At 36.8% G+C, this 18,801-nt stretch overlaps 2 protein-coding genes across 6 annotated transcripts; one reads left to right on the forward strand and one right to left on the reverse strand.

The window, feature by feature from the left end:
* Positions 1–396: 396 nt before the first annotated feature.
* Positions 397–13,391, reverse strand: LOC144079140 (AP-1 complex subunit sigma-2-like). 5 transcript variants are annotated; one of them, XR_013301435.1, is made up of 10 exons: positions 13,269–13,391; positions 12,465–12,643; positions 10,605–10,713; positions 10,379–10,516; positions 5,360–5,477; positions 4,861–4,900; positions 4,301–4,340; positions 2,690–2,872; positions 2,457–2,571; positions 397–456 (listed from the first exon to the last, which is right to left on the reverse strand). XR_013301435.1 is itself a non-coding variant. In XM_077607706.1 (7 exons), the coding sequence occupies exons 2-6, from the start codon at positions 12,641–12,643 to the stop codon at positions 8,343–8,345; spliced, it is 519 nt and encodes a 172-aa protein (XP_077463832.1). In that variant the 5' UTR covers positions 13,269–13,391; the 3' UTR covers positions 6,586–7,619; position 8,342. The 5 variants fall into 5 exon arrangements, 4 of the variants coding, with proteins under 4 accessions (XP_077463834.1, XP_077463832.1, XP_077463833.1 ...); XM_077607706.1 differs by lacking the exons at positions 397–456; positions 2,457–2,571; positions 2,690–2,872; ... (1 more) ...; positions 4,861–4,900; positions 5,360–5,477 and adding exons at positions 6,586–7,619; positions 8,342–8,404; positions 9,532–9,562; XM_077607707.1 differs by lacking the exons at positions 397–456; positions 2,457–2,571; positions 2,690–2,872; ... (1 more) ...; positions 4,861–4,900; positions 5,360–5,477 and adding exons at positions 6,586–7,619; positions 8,342–8,404.
* Positions 13,392–13,996: 605 nt separating this feature from the next.
* LOC144079033 (retinoschisin-like) lies at positions 13,997–18,233 on the forward strand. The gene is made up of 5 exons (XM_077607566.1): positions 13,997–14,123; positions 15,523–15,548; positions 15,620–15,990; positions 16,865–17,060; positions 17,128–18,233. The coding sequence occupies exons 1-5, from the start codon at positions 14,081–14,083 to the stop codon at positions 17,278–17,280; spliced, it is 789 nt and encodes a 262-aa protein (XP_077463692.1). The 5' UTR covers positions 13,997–14,080; the 3' UTR covers positions 17,281–18,233.
* The last annotated feature ends 568 nt before the right edge of the window (positions 18,234–18,801 follow it).

Here is an 18,801-nt window from a genome sequence, read left to right on the forward strand (position 1 = left end):
TTTTTTGTTTGTTTTTTATCGGCGGCCATCTTGGCAAGGACAACCACAATTTGCAAGCTTAATTAAGTTACCATTTTACATATTAAACAATTTTCAGCTATTTTTTTCTACTTTTATGAACTTTTCATTTACTTCTTACTTTTTAATTGGCGGCCATCTTGGGAAGGAAAACAGCCATCTCACAAAAGACATGACTTTTAACTATTAAAAAAATATAGGTTTTTTTACCTGTAATGCGCTCATTGTTGGTGTCCTTTTCACTTTTGTCTTTGTTTTCTTCTTCGGTGGTATTTTTTTTTTTCTTCGGCGGCCATCTTGGGAAGGGAAACCAAAAGTTAGCAAGCTCAATAAACTTACATAAGAATATGAAACAACTTTCAGATGTTTTTTTACCTTTATGTGTTCTTAATTATCTTCAGTTTTCTTCTTCCGTGGTGTTTTTTCATCGGCGGCCAGCTTGGGAAAAACAACAATTGTTTACAAACTAAATCCCAACAAAAAGGGACATTGTCACTGTCCTATTTTTCTTTTGCATTTTTTATTTCACTGTTTTCCCGCAGCGCTTATCCTCACGAGGGTCGCCGGGGGTGCCGGAGCCTCCCCCAGCCAACCACAGACACCCCGAAATTGGTTACCAATGAAACGTACAAGCGCTCCCGCTCGCCGCCGCGCGGGAATCGAACCCAGGTTGCCAGGCACAATAACCACTTTACCACCGGGCGGCGCCATCTTTTCACAATTGCTGAAACGTAAGACGGCAACTTCCGAATAATGCCTTGCGCTTCCCTGACCCAAATTCTCCGCCCCAACGTAAACATCCGGCGAGTTTAAACGCCGACAAATAACGGCGACCAATCAAAAACGTGAATCCCGACTGAACTTTTTCTATTGACTCCCCTTTGTGAGCGCAATTCGTCTCCTAAAAAGAAAACAAAACAATGAAATAAATCAAATAGCCGAGTGAGCGAGCGCGGCGTGAACGAATGGACGTCCGCGGCGGGAATTGAGGAACGTTTGCCAGCGTTGCGGATGAGGAACGGCGGGAAGAAAAGCGGCGTTGTCGAGGCCACCTGGCCGGGGAATAACGCCACAATGGACGCGGAACAATCCCCCCCATTCACGCCGACTTGAGGGACCTTGGCGACAAAGTGCGTCAAAGCGCCTCCTCGTATTGGTTGCCGCAGTCTTTTGTCCGCGACAATGTCCCCCCCCCCCCCCTCTCCCCTCCCGCGCGCTGGTGAAAAAAGTTCCTTCCCAAAGTTTGACGCGTGACTCGCGGGGAGGACGCCGTCAAGGGCGACAATTTCAAAGATGGCCGTCGCGAGCGGGGCGTTGGCCGTTTATTTTTATTTATTTATTTATTTTACATGTTTACGTCATCCGGTACGTGAGTGGTTTGCACGCCGGCATGGCGGTTTGGGGTCGAGGGTTCGATCCCAGGACGGACTCATTTATTGATGTATTACTTATTTATTGATTATTTATTATAATTATTTATTGATTATTTATTATAATTATGTATTGATTATTTATTATAATCATTTATTGATTGTTTATTATAATTATGTATTGATTATTGATTTTTATTTGTTGATTATTATAATTATTTATTGATTATTTATTATAAGTATTTATTGGTTATTTATTATGGGTATTTATCGATGATTTATTATAAGTATTTGTCGATTATTTATTATAATAATTTATCGATTATTTATTATAATTATTTATTGATTACTTATTATAATTATGTATTGATTATTTATTATAATATATTAATATAATGCTTAATATAATTATATTTATTATATTTAATATATTTATTTTATTTTTATGATTATTTATTAAATTTATTTTTGATCATTTATTATATTTTTATTGATTTATTATAATTATTTAGTGATTATTTATTATAATAATTTATTGATAGTTTATTTAAAAGTATTTATTGACTTATTATAATAATTTATTGATTAATTATTATAATTATTTATTGATTATTTATCTGTTCATTTTTTTTTTGTTATTTGTGCACTTCCTTTGTTAATTATGTTGTTAACTACTTATTTATTGATTACTTATTAATTCATTGTTATTTATTTGTCCGTTTTTTTTATTTGTGCATTTTGTTGTGAAGTTTTAAAACTCGTTATACTTGTATAATGACTACAAAAGCATTCAAATAAATTCAATTCACTTATATATCTAATTTCGAACATATCTTTAGACAGTGAGCCTTTCAATTAAATTTCATAATAATGTCTTACAATATCGACTTTAAATGCTGCATTTTTTCACCTGGCATCAGCATCATTATTTTTTTAAATTAAAAATGAATCTACACGTTCGGCCACTTCATGAATTGCGCAATTTTGAAAGGGCTAACAGTGATATTACACCGTCGACCACGAGAGGGTGCCAAAGAGCAACACATAAAACGTTACACTAACTCTCACCTGAGTGACATTGTCGTCCTTTCCCCGACAGCAGATAAGACTGGTTATCGCCGTCCAAGCCGGAGATTTGGCCTCAGTCCGGCATGGCCAAAGAACCGCCGAGACGCCGGATTTCCTGCTGGGCAACAGCAGAGGGCGACGTGTCGACAAGTGGGCAAATCCAACATAATGCCGCTCTACGATACATACATATATATATGTATACAATTGATATCCAGCACCTTTTGACTGACCTTTGACATTCCAGCCTGAAGGTCAAAAGGGATTTGGACGTCTAGGGGCGTCCATGGCGAACTATTTGAGGCTCCCGGAATGAGAGAAGATGAGGTCAAGATGATTATTGACTCGGATTTAAAAAGGCTTGAAATTCGGGGGTTCGTGGGAGGAGACTGGGATTCTTGGTGTGTCACTGCCATCTGGTGGAAAAAAGGGAAATTGACCTTTGTTATACTATTCACTTTTTGAATAAATTATTTTTAGATGTTTTAGGTATGTTTCTTTGTGTGTATATTTTGTAATGCCTTTTAAAATTATTTGGTGAAATCTTCATTAATATGTTATTTAAATGAAATATATGCAGTTATATTTAGTGTAAAATTATACACAAACGTTTTTTAAGAAATGTAACATTTTATATATGCGCTTTTTATTGGGAAAATATTGTCTTTACATATAACATAATTTTATATTTTTGAAAAGTTTTAAGTGATGAATATTTATTTTTGTCCTAAAATTAAAAAGGGAAAAAAAGTGTCTGCCCTTTGATTTGTATTTGTCAGTATTTTGTATAATTTTTGATAAACTAAATTTCTGCGTATTGTTTTGATAGTTTTTTTAAATAAATAATGCTGGGATATTATATTTGTCCAATACATTTCTATTGTGGTATCGAGTATAGTTTTGTCAAGTTTTTGTGTGTATTCTTTGAAGGAAAACATGCAAACATTACATTTTTTCAACCAATTACTTTCTATTTTTCGGGTATCACAATTATTATTGTCATAATATTTTGTTTTTTTCACATTTGTTTATTTTCTGTCTATTAAAATTAAATTCGTTATCCCAATTTTTCAATTCTTGCATTTTTGTCCCAATTTTCCTCGTCTAAATCCCAATTAAAAGTATATTTTAAAAAAGTTTACGTGGACTCAAAAGTCAAGTGCAGCTTGTTCTTTAAGGGGGGCTAAAAAAAAAGAAAAAGGAAGCCCGAGGACCCCCCAGATTTTCTCTTAATGCTCAGCCGAGGCGAGCCGAGACAATGGAGCGACATCGGCGACACAAAATGGCGAGAATGGCGGCTTTTATCTTCATCTGACAGGCGCGTGTCACGTTCCAAATTACGGAGCAGCAAATTGCTTTTCTCGCCAGCAGCCGTCGCCGGCAAATTATCTTAATTGTGTCACGGAGAGTTCCGACGCGTGGAAACACACACGTCGTGGCCTAAGGGCTGCTCCACGGCACTCTTATTTTATTTTATCTTCTCACTACGACGACATTTGAAACTCCAGAAACGGTTTTTCGACATTATTATTTTCGTTTTATTTTTCCTAATTCTTTTTCCGAGCAAAAAACTTGTTTAACTACCTCAAAATAAACCGGGAGTGAGCCAAAAATGCCTCAAACTCAAAAGGAAACGACTCAATAATGCCAGGAATTGAACAAAAGCAAAAGGAAGTGATGTCAGAGTAGCCCAAATTCAACAGGAAGTGACCCAAATAGCCCCAAAGTCAGGAGGAAGATACCCAAAAATGATAAGGCGACCCAAGAATACCATAAAGTGAAAGAAAGTGACCAGGAAATGCCTTTAAGTTTGAGAAAATATACAAATAATGCCAAAAACTCACCAGGAAGTCATCGAGGAACAGGAGGTGACCCGGAATTGACCTAAAATTATCCAAATATGATCAAAAATGTAGAATAAGGAACCTTAGATTGCCACACATTCATCAGAAAGTGACCCGGAAATGACCTAAAATCACCAGAAGAGTAAAAATTGTACAGGAAGTGACCAAGAAAAATTATAAATCCACCAGGAAACGATAAAAATGTATAGCAAGAGGCACCAGAACAACCCGCATTCACCAGGAAGTGACCCAGAAATGCCGTAAACTCACCAGGAAGTCATTGAGGAACAGGAAGTGACCCGGAATTCCCCTAAAATTATCAAAATATGATAAAAATGTACAGTAAGGAACCTTGGATTGCCCCACATTCATCAGGAAGTGACCCGGAAATGCCCTAAAATCACCAGGAAACAGTCAAAAAATGTACAGGAAGTGATCCCGGAACAGGAAGTAACAAAGAAAAATCATAAAACCACCAGGAAATGATAGAAATGTATAGCCAGTGACACCAGAACAACCCACATTCACCAGGAAGTAAACCAGAAATGCCTTAAACTCACCAGGAAGTCATTGAGGAGCAGGAAGTGACCCGGAATTGCCCTAAAATTATCAGAATATGATGAAAAATGTACAGGAAGGAACCTTGGAATGACATACTCAACAGGAAATGACCCGGAAATGCCCTAACCTTACTCTGCCACTAACACAAATGGTGAAGCAACATTAGAGAAATAAAATAAAAAATACAAAATGTCACCTTTTTTTAATGAACATGTCCAATGTCATATTTTAATGGCCACAGTGTGGCGACATTGTACAGCAGTGCTTTCCAGTGTAAACAAAAGTCGATATGAAAACATAAGAAATGAATTCTTTGGCTATGTTCTTGTAACACCTTTGATTTCCCTTTCCACATCTTATTAATATTATTAATAATAATAATAATACAGTAGCCAGCTTTGGTTTTGCGTGACAATTCCCTGCTCGAGACGACGCGTAATTGCATATAAAAAAGTGCTACAACGTTTTGGAAAGGAAAAAAACAAAAACAAAAGATACCTAATATTTGGAGGGGGCGTGTCAAGTTAGGTGGGAGGGGGCGGGGCTTGTGCCTTGAGATCTTTTTCTTTTATGTGAGTCCAATTTCCTCCAAGACGCTGCGTGGCGGCTCGCCGTCCTGACACAAGAAAAAATAAAGAAAAGCGGCGATTGGGGTTTGATGATGTCATCATTGCGGGACAGACGTACGGTGCAGTTTTTGCAGGCACATGCAACACGGAATTTTGACAGTTTTTAAACACGGCAAAGATGAATTCAGAAATCATGCACTTATAAGAAAATGTGAACACTGTCATTTTTTTTTAAAATTAAAAATATATATTAAATATATTTCGCAATAATTTTCGGGCATGTTAATATAGTTTTTTTTTCATTGAATTTTTTGGGGAATAGGTTCATAGATATATAAAATAATTTCATTTCTTTATGTTAACATAGTTCGCATTACAGATTCACTTATTGTTAAATGTAGCATTAAAAGACAGAATAAAAAATATTAAAAACTAAAGTTCAATAAAAAAAAATATTATATATAAATAAAATGAACAGAGGTTTTTTTTACACAATACAGAAAGCATATAAACAGAGGTAAAAAAAAAAAAAGCCATGATAAATTTAAGTAGATGTATCTAAAATTATTGAAATGTATTTTTGGAATTAAAATCTAAATAAATAAACACTCATTTTAATTAACTTCATGCTTTTTTGGATGTAATTCATATTTCAAGCTAATAATAATAATTAAAAAATTATAAAAGAAATAAAATAAAATAATGATAACAATAATAATAATTTTGGGGAAATAAAATCTAAATAAATAAACACTCATTTTAATTAACTTCATGCCTTTTTGGTTGTAACGCATGTTTGAAGCTAATAATAATAATTTAAAAAATTATTAAAAATAATAATAATAATAATAATAACAATAATAATAATAATAATTGTCATTGATGGCAGCCATTTTAAGAGAACTCCGGCACTTACTTTGGCATCCTAACCGCAGCATGAACAGAAAAAAGTCAAGAAAACAACATTTGATTAGCATAGCGACGTTGCTAGCACATTCAAGAAAAAAAAACCACAATAAGTACCAAAAAACATTTATTTTTCATAAAACTACAATTCATTAAATATACTATAGCAGCCCCCGTATCTAATCAAGTGCTTATTAAAAAGCTTTGGCTTTAATATGCCATCAATTCTACTCTACGTCAGACGAAAATTTGAATCACATCTTTTCATATTCATCGGTGAAAAAATCGCAAAATCATTTCATAAACAAAATGGAATGAAAAATATTAAGGGGACGAAACTCGATTAAAATGTCGTGATTGCGTGTGGATTCATATTATGCCACAATTAATTGACTAATTTGATTCAAGGTCAATCGATATATCGCGCCGATATTTTTGTAAGATTTGCAATATAATATAGAAATATAAGCGCATATGATAGGAGAACTTGCCAAAATAAAGCCACAAAAAATAGAACAAAAGGTCATAATCTTATTTGAAAAGAAGAAAATAAATGTAACACTGGACGGAAATAATTATTGCGTTATCATTTTTTTTGGGGTGATGACATTTTTTTGGCCAAGAAAATCAAAAAATTAAAACAAAATTTAAATTTAAAAGAGGAAACTATTACCATTCCAGTCATTTGTCATTAAAGTAAACAAACTGCAGATGATGGATTATATTTGTGATAAATATTAAATAGATATCGTTATTTATAGTTATTGGTTTAGATTATATTTTTATCTCAACACACGGTTTTTAGCGCTGACGCAAATTTCCCGCCGAAATGTTAATGGAATGAATCACGGACTTTACATATAAAGTACTGTTCTACTTACCAAAAATTCAAGTTACGAAAAAAGTTCTGGGAGCAATTCATTTTGTAAGTAGAGATACGACTATACATCCCAAAATAAAAACTACAAACAGTCGCTAGGGGTGTAAAAAAAATAAATCACTCAAAACAAATAACTAGCCCCCAAAAATAAAGTAGACGATGTTGACTTTCAACTCGCGAGTACTAACGAGCTGTATAAATGGACATGTCATGCCTGTGGTGGCCAGCGGGAGGCGCTACGCCCACAAACAAGTGCCAAGAGCGGGGGTAGGGTGCGGAGGGGGAAGGTGGCGGGCGGGCATTCGGGTTTTCGGGCGACATGCAGCATGCGTGGCGCGGGCAGCGGCGCCAACGGCAAACCAGCCGGTCAGTACACGGGTACGTTAAAGTACTCGTTTCGGGGCTGAGGGAGACAGAAAGACAGTTTTTGTCCATTTTAAACGAGAACATGTTTTTGGGGGGATACTACTTCTGTGAGCAAAAATGGTTCGAATCCGGGTGGAAAGATCGGATACTAAAGGATGCAGAAGTCTGCAAGAATGGGGAAAAACTGGTCCAGAAACTAGATGAGGAGCATAGGGGCGATAGCGCTAAGAAACGGGGCGCTGGATCTGAAAAATCAGATAGCTGGATCAGCAAAGAAGAACCAAGGAGAAGGTAGAACTAGATAGGAAACCAGACGGGAAGCATAGGAGAAGCAAGGAACTAAGAACTAAATGTGAACCAGACTAGGAGTTAGTGTTGTACACTGGAAACCGGTCTTGGTTCCAAGTCTTGCTCTGCTAGGAGACGGAATTCCAAAAGGAATCGGTCTCTGTTTTGGTCTGGACGGCATTGGACTGGTTTCTTAGTTTACTCTCGATTTTAGTCCCGACTCCCAATAGTCCAGTCTCGGTCTTATGTAGACTTGACTGTCGAAAGTGGTGATCTTTATGGGGTCTGAGTCTGGTATTAGCCTTGACTTCAAGAATAGCTGTTATCTAATGGGGTACTTTGGACTTGACTGAAAACTGACTACACACACACACACATAGAAACCTAGTCACGGTTTTCGGGTACAAGGGGGATGGACGAGACGCACTACAGGACTTGCGGCTAAAACTAGCACTCGCAGTCGGCGTTCACCTCAACGCGTCAAGTTCTGGAACAATCCGGAAGTCTCCGAGGCGACGTTGGCCACGGCCATACCTGGGAGTCAAAAAGTTTCAGAAGCGAAACTGGGCGGGGGGGTGAGGTAGCCTCCGAGTTTTACCCCGCTAGCTCGACGCGAGAAAGCGTTTTTCCAGACTAAAATGCGGCGAGTTAACGACCGGCGAGCGTTTTTCCCTTTCGAGGCGTTAAGTCAAAAACGGCAAAAGATGCGAGCGGCATGGTTAGCTAGCGTCCGGCATGCCGTGCGTCTATTTACCCGCGTTACAGGAGCTCGTCGTCAGGCGAGCCGCCCCAGTCTTGGCTCTGGCTCTACGGATTAGACAGGCCGGCCAATCAAAGAGCTGGCGTAAAGCGAACGGGGCACTGGTTGAAACTCGTGTTTTCCAGGCGGCCATCTTTGATCACTCTTCAACTTGATAGCGGCTTATTTTAAAACGACTAAATTTTGGCTTGGAGCTGTCCCCATCAAATATTTTTGCATTTTATTATATTATATATTAATATACATTGGACAGTGGCTATAGAAAGTACATTCTTAACAATGGTGTGTTAATTAAATGGATTAATGCAAACCTATTAGTTTCTAACATGTCATAGCAGAACAAATAATGTTTGATTTTGTTTGTTTTATATTTCACCCATTTTCTGCAATATTTTTATTTTTTTCTGTTGCAAAAGTTTTGAGACACTTTCCCATTCAGTATCATGAAAAAGTGTCTCAAAACTTTTGACTGCAGATGTATTTTTTTCCCAAAAGGTTGTGTTACTTCACTCTCATATACACACACATTTACATAAATAGCCCATTGAAATATTTTCATTATTAACTCTTAATTATTTGGATTTTTTATTTTGATAACTTATCCATTTGACTAATCAGGTTATTTATTAGGAAATATTACCTTGTTTATTTTCATTAAAATATATATATATATATATACACCAATGTAATACTGTCTATATCCACTGTATTAAATACTAATAGTATTTTATAAGCCCGGCGGGCCACTAAGCGTGTTATTTTTTGGAAGTGAAACCCGGTAATATGAAAATATTTTCTAGGAATTTACCACATTTGCACATATACTGTCACATGACTACTACTTGTTACTGGCTAGTTATCTAACGCTAACTAGTAAGTACTAGGACTAAGCAAAGTGTACCTGCAAACAAGCGCGTCTGAGAGTCTATGTTCTGCACATTAAAAAAGGTCAAAAGAATATAAAAGGAAACATTATTAAAATGTTGCTGGCAATTGCAAAAGGAAAGAAGGAGATGCAGATAAAAAGAGATTCTAATACAGTAATACCTTGACTTGAGTTTTAATTTGGCGAAGAAGCATCCAATTCAATTTGTAAAATGTGAATGTTTTGGAAATATGCGTAGATATTTTAATTAAATCATTGAGACAATTTGTGGAGGAATATTTCAATTTGGTGATATATCCCATAATTTCAGTTATTGACATGCACGAATCGATACTTTGACTTAAAAAGGAACCAATGAGTTACTACCAAAAAAATCCATTAGAATAGCAAGTGAGTATAAACTCATCAGAAATTAGCTTTGAATCTTTTTAAAATATATTTTAGTGAATTTGTACCCCATGGCATGTTTATTTTTTTCATATTAATTAGTTTTTTGTTTTGTTTTGTATTTCTTGGTTCAATGTGTAATAAAAGAAATTGAGGAAAAAAAATGCAGAAATCCACAAATGTCCTCTTTTTTTGTCGTATAAAATCTGTGTTTCAATTAAACTACATTTTAAATTAAACTCAAATTTAAAGGAAATTGACGGCAAAAAGGTGATATTTTTAAGTCAAGGTTCCACTGTCTGTGGTTAATATAGAAATAGATAAAAGTAACAGGAAGAAGCTAGAGTATGATTCACTAGTATGAGCGAAAGGGCTCCCTCTACAGTGCCGGAGTGGAATAGCACTGTTTTTAAATCAAATTTTTTCTTGGACGCTTAAGTGTGGCAACGTAAAATGGCCACTAAAGATCACCCACCTCCTGGAGCAGGTCAGCCTGCTCGATGGCCTTGAGGACGTTCTTTTTGGACGTCTCCTGGGCTTCGCCGCCCAACAGGAACTCGTCCAAGATGAAGTAGGCTTTCTCAAAATTGAAGATGATGTCCAGCTCGCACACCTTTGGGGGACAACGAGAGCCGAGGGTCAAGATCAGCGGAGGGTCAAGGGGACCACAGATATTTCCCTCTTGGGGGCGCCGCACTCACGCTTCCAAAGTATTTGTCCAGCAGCTCCACGTATCTGTGGATGATCTCCAGCGTGATCAGTTCATTGTCTTGCTCCTCGATGGCGCAGCAGAAGTACAAGCTGGCGTATCTGCGGGTTATGAAAAGAGAATTGTTACTTTTTGGGGGGAAAAAATTGTTGGAATGGCATTTGGACGTCTAACGCTATCTGTCAATCAATTTGGGTATTTTTTCTTTTTTTTTAATTAGCGTCACCGTGTTTGAAAAGTTCACTATTATATTGCCCAAAAAATACAGCTAACTGAATTTTGTAATTCGGTTGTTTCCATGAAAAACAATCGGAGAAAAACGATTTTTTTAGCAGTTATTCAAAATTTTGTGGGGTTTAACAAATAAAATGAAAATAAAACACTTTGTTAATAGTTTTGAAGATTTTGAAGGGTTTAAAAACATTTTAGTAGTGAGGCACTTACAAAAAAAATGTTGCCAGGTTGAAATCATATGTAATAGTAACTACATCATTAATAAATTAAATTATTTTCAAAAACTAGGTGGCATATTACCAGCACATATTTTGCAGTGTTTATAAAAAAAAGTTAGCTAAGATAACAAGTAACAAAATGATCCAAAATTAGAGACAACATATTTTATAATACTTCTATACTATATTGACACTATTGAAAAAAAGTAAACCTACAACAAATAACAGCTAAAAAAAAGCTACATTTATCGCATTGGGTGACCAAATTTATTCACTGTATCGGTTTATGTACCCAAAATAAAATTTGTTAGCAAAATTATTTTGAAAAAAAAGGGATTTATATATATTTTTTTCTGCCTGGTTAAAATCACAACAAAAAAGTACAACAAATAACAGCAAAAAAAGAAACGCTAAATTTATCACATTGGGTGATGAAATTTATTCACCATCGGTTTATTTACCCAAAATAAAATTTGTTTGCAAATTTATTTTGAAAAAAAAAGGGATTTAGATTTTTTTTTCTGCCTGGTTAAAATCATCCATTTAAAAAAAGTAAACGTACAACATATAACAGCTAAAACATAGCTAAAATTATCGCATTGTGTATCGCATTTATTCACTGTATCGGTTTATCTACATAAAATACAATTTGTTTGCAAATTTATTTTGAAAAAAAGGGATTTATATATTTTTCTGCCTGGTTAAAATCACCCTTTTAAAAAAAGTAAACATATAACAAATAAAAGCTAAAAAAGAAAGAAGCTAAATTTATCGCACCAAGTTTATTCACTGTATCTTTATTTACACAAAATAAAATTTGTTTGCAAACTTTTTTTGAAAAAGGGATTTTTTTTCTGCCTGATTAAAATCACCCTTATATATGATTAAAATGTTGCATGGACAAAATACATTTATACTTATTTTTCCCTACTTAATACATCATCAGATTCTCCAAATTGGTCAAATGCAAAAATATTGGGACATCCCTGATCCAAATGTATTGGATATCTTTACACTTAAAAAAGTCAACACAACGGGTGCGACTCGTAGTTCTGACACAGCGTTTTGTTTGTTTTATATAAATATTTTCCTTTGCCTTGTGAGCAGGTGACGATTTGGCCAGTGCGCTCTCAGGTTAAGCCTCTCTCCTCATGCCACCCGGCAGGGGACTCCGTAATCCGGGATAATCCCTCACGCGCTCGCAAAGCATGTGACGAGTAGCTAATAAAAACAGGAAGCCTTAACGGATATTACACCGTGCCTCACAAAAGAAATAGACAACGCTAATAAAGTCTGCCATTAAAACCTGGAAATGACGTACGTTACACCCACGACTGGTCACCGCTCAATCATTTCTAGAATATTTTTCACGATATAGCGCTTTGGTGGCACCCGCTGACCTTTTGTAGACTATTTTGATGTCTCTCCACTCCAAGAAACTGCACATTTTGGCCTTCCGGGCCAATATGGTTTGAACCAGTTCCCGCGTGATCTTCTTCTTCTCCTTGTCCGAAATTGGAACGTACCACTTTTGCAGGCGTAGTTTGCCCTGCCTGCTGAAAAGAAGCATGAACCGCATCTGAAATAAAAACCAAAAATGTTTATTATCATCAAAATAAAGATGATAAATGAACAGAATTCCGTTTATGTCTTTTTATTTTTTTTTAAATGGGATATTTTAATTCAAGTTGACACACAATGGTACGGTCTGAAATCATTAGCACGTTAACATGTGACTCGGTTTAAGCCTTTTTGTTTCCGAAATATTATATTTTAATGAAAGTTTCATACAATGGTATCGACTCGTATCGTTAACACGTTAACAGGTGACTCTGTTTAAAGCCTTTTTGTATCAAAAATGTGACATTTTAATTAAAATGTCCATGCAATGACGGTATGGACTCGGAGTATTAACACTGTTTAAGCCTTTTTTCTTTCCAAAATATGATATTTGAATTAAAGTTAGTATACAACGGTATGGAGTCGGAACATTAACACGTTAATAGGCTACGACGACTATTTTTAAACAAATTTAAAAGTAGCTTTGGGACGAGACAAGCTAACGGGGAAGTGTTGTGGCTCGAGTAGTGCCTCGTAAACGCCGTTATTCGACGACCACGCTCGGCAGAAACAACACAAACATACCTAAAGAAATAAAACGTTAACTTTAAAGGCCTCCGAAACACATTTTGTTTGTTTGTTACCTCGAATTAGGACGCAGTTTTCTTCGAAGGGGACGAAGAAATCAGACGGGCATCCGCAGCTTGGGAGACCCTTACTCATCAACAACCGGTGGCTAGGAAGCTTGTGATTGGCTGAGAGACTCGGTGCTCGATTCTCATTGGTTTATACATTCTTCCGTTTATATCATGTGATATGGGTTGCTAACCAACGTTGTATGGTTAATATTAATGTCGATCAAACTCCTGAGAAGCTGATTGGATCGCGCAGTACGGTACTAGAAAAAAAGTAAACATTTTCATTTATTATCGAAAGAGTCCATTTAACAAAATAACAAAAAATGCCAGTATATACGTTAATTAAATTCTTTTATAGTCATTATTCATTTTTGTCATATTTTCACCACGTAGTGCACAAATAAAATAGCATTGGTTTTAAAAACATTTTATTATCTAGTATTGTCACTTCCCAATGAAAAAAAGTACTACTTTTATCAAATTGCAATTTCATTTATGGTTCTAAAATGATGTTCTTTCTTCCAAACACAATTGCATTCATTTTACAGAAATGGCATTTAAAAAACAACCCTGACATAAAATCCCATGACATAATTGACCATATAATCCATCATTACACCCAAAAAAGGCCATTTGATCTTGAAATTTGGCTTCTGTGCTGCCTGTACACAAAGAAAGCAGGATGTGTTGCTTATTTAGCCAGTCAGAGAGCCAATAAAGCGAATTACACGAAGCCCTCACGCTAGCGGATTAGCGTAATCTCAATCCCAATCCGACATTCCACTCGCATTCCATTCCTAGTCCGGCCAAGCAGCGACATGGAGGCCAGCGTCGTACTCTTCCTTCTCGTTTTCACTCACGGTAAGTCGATAAGCTTCATTTTGAATGCCAGAAAATGTGTTAAAAATGAGCAAACTCGTGAAAAGTAACAACTAAAGTTCTTCTTGTTTTTTTATGGGACAGAAACAAGTGTATATTGAATTAAATTGAATGCTTTTATTGTCATTATACAAGTATAATGAGGTTTAAAATGCATAAACAACAACAAATAAATAATCAAAAAATAATAATAATGACTAGGGAAGTGCAAATAATAACAAAGAAACAAATGAACAGATAATCAATAAATAATCATTAAAAAATAATAAAACAAATAACCCATAAGTAACTTAAATAAGTAGTCAACATAATAAAACATAAGTAGTCAATGACATAAATAGGTAAGGAAACAGCAACAAACAAACTAATGACAGATGAATTATCAATAAATAATAATAAAAATAAAAAATAAAAACAAATAATCCACAAATATGTGATGAAGGAATAGGTAGTCAATATAATACAGCATAAGTAGGCAACAACATAAATAAGTAGGGAATAAAATAACATCAACAAATAAAATCAACAAACAAACAGATAAATAAATAATACATAATCAATGAATAAATCATGAATAAATAAGTAGTCAGCATAATGCAACAAAAGTAGTCAATAACAGAAATATGTAGGGAAGTGCACAAATAAAAACAATAAACAAACAAACACAAATAAACTAAATAATAATAAAAAATACATAATGAATAAGTCATGAATAAATAAGTAGTCAACATAATACAACAAAAGTAGTCAACAACATAAATAAGTAGGGAAGTGCACAAATAAAAACAATAAACAAACGAACAGATAAATAAACTAAATAATAATAAAAAATACATAATGAATACATCATGAATAAATAAGTAGTCAACATAATACAACATAAGTAGTCAACAACACAAATAAGTAGGGAAGTGCACACAAAAAAACAATAAACAAACAAACAGATTAATAAACAATAAATAATATTAAAAAATACATAATCAATTAATAAGTCATGAATAAATAAGTAGTCAAGATAATAGAGGAGTAATAGTCAACATCATAAATAAGGAGTATTGGTCAACATAAATAAGTGTCAAATGTGTCTACTTCCTATTTAAAAGACAGACATTAAATGAGATTAGATTAGATAAAATAAGATAACTTTATTCATCCCACATTTGGGAAATTTCACTAGAAATTAGAAGGTCATGTGGCAGGATTTCAAAGCCAACAATACCAAAAACAACAATAAGATCCAATCCCTTTTGACTCCGCCCCTTTCCCAATGGGATGCCCCCCCATGGCTCGCTACCTTTAGCAATCCGCCGCGTTTAACCGCATTCCAAAACCCCTTTAGAGACGTCTTTTTCCATTGCATGCACGCTTGGACTCCGCGCAGCCTTGACCGCGGTCCGGTCACAGGAGGTAAAACCCCCCCCGGACGCCGACGTGGCGCGTACCCGCGGGTGTCAAACATCCCCTTGGTCTCCCTTTAGGAGGAGGAGTTACTGCAGGTGGAGGAGGAGGAGCTACAGGAAGAGGATCAACAGATCCTGGACTCCTGGACTCCCGCTAGCGTGCAGGCCTGCACGTGTGACTGCGAGACCGGCGTGACGCCCACCCGCTTTACCGACGCCCCGGCGCCCACCCGCTACACCGATGCCCCCGCCACGGTCCCGCCCAGGCCGGAGCCGCCTCGGTACCGCCCGGCCCCCTGCATGCCGGAGTGCCCGTACCACCGAGCCCTGGGGTTCGAGTCCGGCTCGGTGACGTCGGAGCAGATCACTTGCTCCCACCAGGACCAGTACAGTAGCTGGTACACGTCTTGGGTCCCGCATAAGGCCCGGCTTAATAACCAGGGATTTGGGTGAGTCGCCTCGAATCCTGCATTTAATGACCGTCAACTATTGTCACATAATTTATGGATCTGTTCATTTTGTGAACTGCTTATCCCAAAGGTGTCAGACTCGGGTTGGTTCGCGGGCCGCTTTAACGTCAAATTGATTTCATGTGGGCGGGACCATTTTAGATAGAATATTTAGATTTTTTGAATAAATGGATTAAATTAACTGGATTAAAGGCCCTGAATATTCTGTTTTTTATAGATCTAAAGCAATGTTTATTTTAGCTTTTTTTAAATATATTTTTAGATTTTACAAAATGATTTCTGAACAAAAAACTGAAAAAAATGATTAAAAAAATGACAATGATTGATTTAAAAGGGGGAAATTCAGGACATTTAATATTCATCTATACTCTTCATTTGAATTTGATCCTAAAATAGAGAGTCAGAACTCATGATTGACTTCCCGGGCCACACAAAATAATGCGGCGGGCCAGATTTGGCCCCCGGGCCGCCACTTTGACACATGTGGCATACAGTTAGCCTAGCACACATATTTTGGGGATGTGGGAGGAAACTGGAGTACTCGGAGAAAACCCACCCAAGCCCGGAGAGAACATCCAGAACTCCCACAACCTGGGATCCAACCCAAGACCCCAGAACGGTGAAGCTAACGCGCTAAACGCTCATCCACCGGGGCGCCAAAATTGTTATAATTTTCAAAACAATAATTAAAGAAAGCAATGACTACCTTGTAAGCAACACCATGTCTCCACAGTTTTTGCTTTGGGCAATATGGGCGATTGCCTAGGACACAACCCATTTTGGGGGGGCGCATGAGCACCTTTTTGGCCCCGTGTCCCCCATTTAAAATGCAACAATCCCTTCTCCCGACCAGGTGCGCATGGCTGTCCAAGTACAACGATCTCCGCCAGTGGCTCCAGATCGACCTGCGGGAAGTGGGCGTGGTCTCGGGCATCCTGACGCAAGGGCGCTGCGACTCGGACGAGTGGATCACCAAGTACAGCGTCCAGTACCGAAGCGTGGAAACGCTCAACTGGGTCTACTACAAAGACCAAACGGGAAATAACAGAGTACGTCGACGGACTGAGGTCAAGGGTCAAAGTGGGCGTTGTCGTAACTTTGTCCCCGCCCCTTCAGGTGTTCTACGGGAATTCGGACCGCTCATCCACGGTGCAGAACCTCCTCCGACCGCCCATCGTGGCGCGCTACGTTCGACTTCTGCCCCTAGGCTGGCACACCCGCATTGCCGTGCGCATGGAGTTGCTGATGTGCATGAACAAGTGCGCCTGAACGCATCATCGACGGAAAATAATGACGCACTTTTGTAGCCAGAAAAACGCAATCAAAATTGTGTATTATTTTAGTTTTTCCGACTGTATTTTGGAGAAAACGGGCAGCACGCAATAAGAAATGTCTATTTGTGTTTTTTGGGGTCATTTTAAAAGTGGATTAGCGTTTAAAATTGGTTTAGTGTCATTGGAAATGAGTTTTATTTACATAGAAATATGAGGTCATGGTGCTTCAATACTGTTTTATGTTTAAAAAAAAAAGTACAAGAAAATGTTTATTCATATTTTTGAACTGCTTAATTTCAAAAGGACCACTGGGGGTGCTCGAGCGGGTCCCGGCCAGTTGACTCGGGGCCAGAGGCGGGGACCTGAATTGGGGGACAGCCAATCACAGCGCACGAGAAGATAAACAAGAAATCACTCATAGCTAGGAAGATGGTTAGCATTAAATTAGCCTAGCATGCATGTTTTTGAAATGTGGGAGGAAGTACCTGGGAGAAAACCCACGCAATCTCGGGGAGAACATACCAACAGGTGGACCGACCTGGGATCGAACCTTCGATCCCAGAACTGCGAGGCCGACATGCTAACCACTCGCCCAAAGTTTTAATCTTTTCTTTTTAGTTTAAATTAACCCAGTCAATTAAAATCAATTAGTACATTAATTCTACTTGCTTTTTATTATTCCTTTTTAATATTTTAGGCCTAAATAAAATATAACAAGTGGATAAAATGTCAATAAAAACATTAATAAACTTACCTAAGCAGTCAAATTCAAAGCTCGGCCATATTTTTGACCTTTGAACCTAATGAGTTATCAAAAAATTTGTTTTCTGACCTCCGTGACCTTTGACCTGATAACCTCAATTTAATTTGAAATTCCTACAACGGGATTGATGATAAAAATCATTATTATTTGACATTCCTAAAATAAAAAAATATGACATCAGCACATTTTTTTCATAAGTTTCCTCTTTATTTGAGCTCGAGTGTTCCACATGTAAACATTAAATGTGTTTTTTGCGGGAAAAATTCAGATAAACTACGCTACCAGTGTGAAAGTAAAACAATAAAAAAAATGTAACACCTTTATTTGCCTCGTTTCCTTAAAAAAATTAAAATAAATAAAGCGCACAAGTGTGAAAATAGCAAGCGACAAAGGCTCCCCCCCGTTAGTAGTATTAATATAATACACACATTCTTGTCGCCGGGCAGAATTCACGACCACTTGAAGCCCATGTTTTTGACCAATAGTAATCAAGGGCGCAGTAACTGTACAATTAACGAGGCCAAAATCATACATTAAGATAATTAACGAGGCTCAATCATTTGGTAAGATTATCAACTCGCTAAAGTGTGTTATGACGACGTGACGTGGCGTTACCGCGGTAACCAATGACCACTAATTCTACTCCATTCCAACTAAAAATACATTGCATCTACCATTTATAGAACCATTTGCATTATATATATATATATATATATATATCTTTTATGATACAAATAAAAGTCATTATACAAA

Source organism: Stigmatopora argus, chromosome 8, assembly GCF_051989625.1.
Source record: "Stigmatopora argus isolate UIUO_Sarg chromosome 8, RoL_Sarg_1.0, whole genome shotgun sequence".
Taxonomy (NCBI): domain Eukaryota; kingdom Metazoa; phylum Chordata; class Actinopteri; order Syngnathiformes; family Syngnathidae; genus Stigmatopora; species Stigmatopora argus.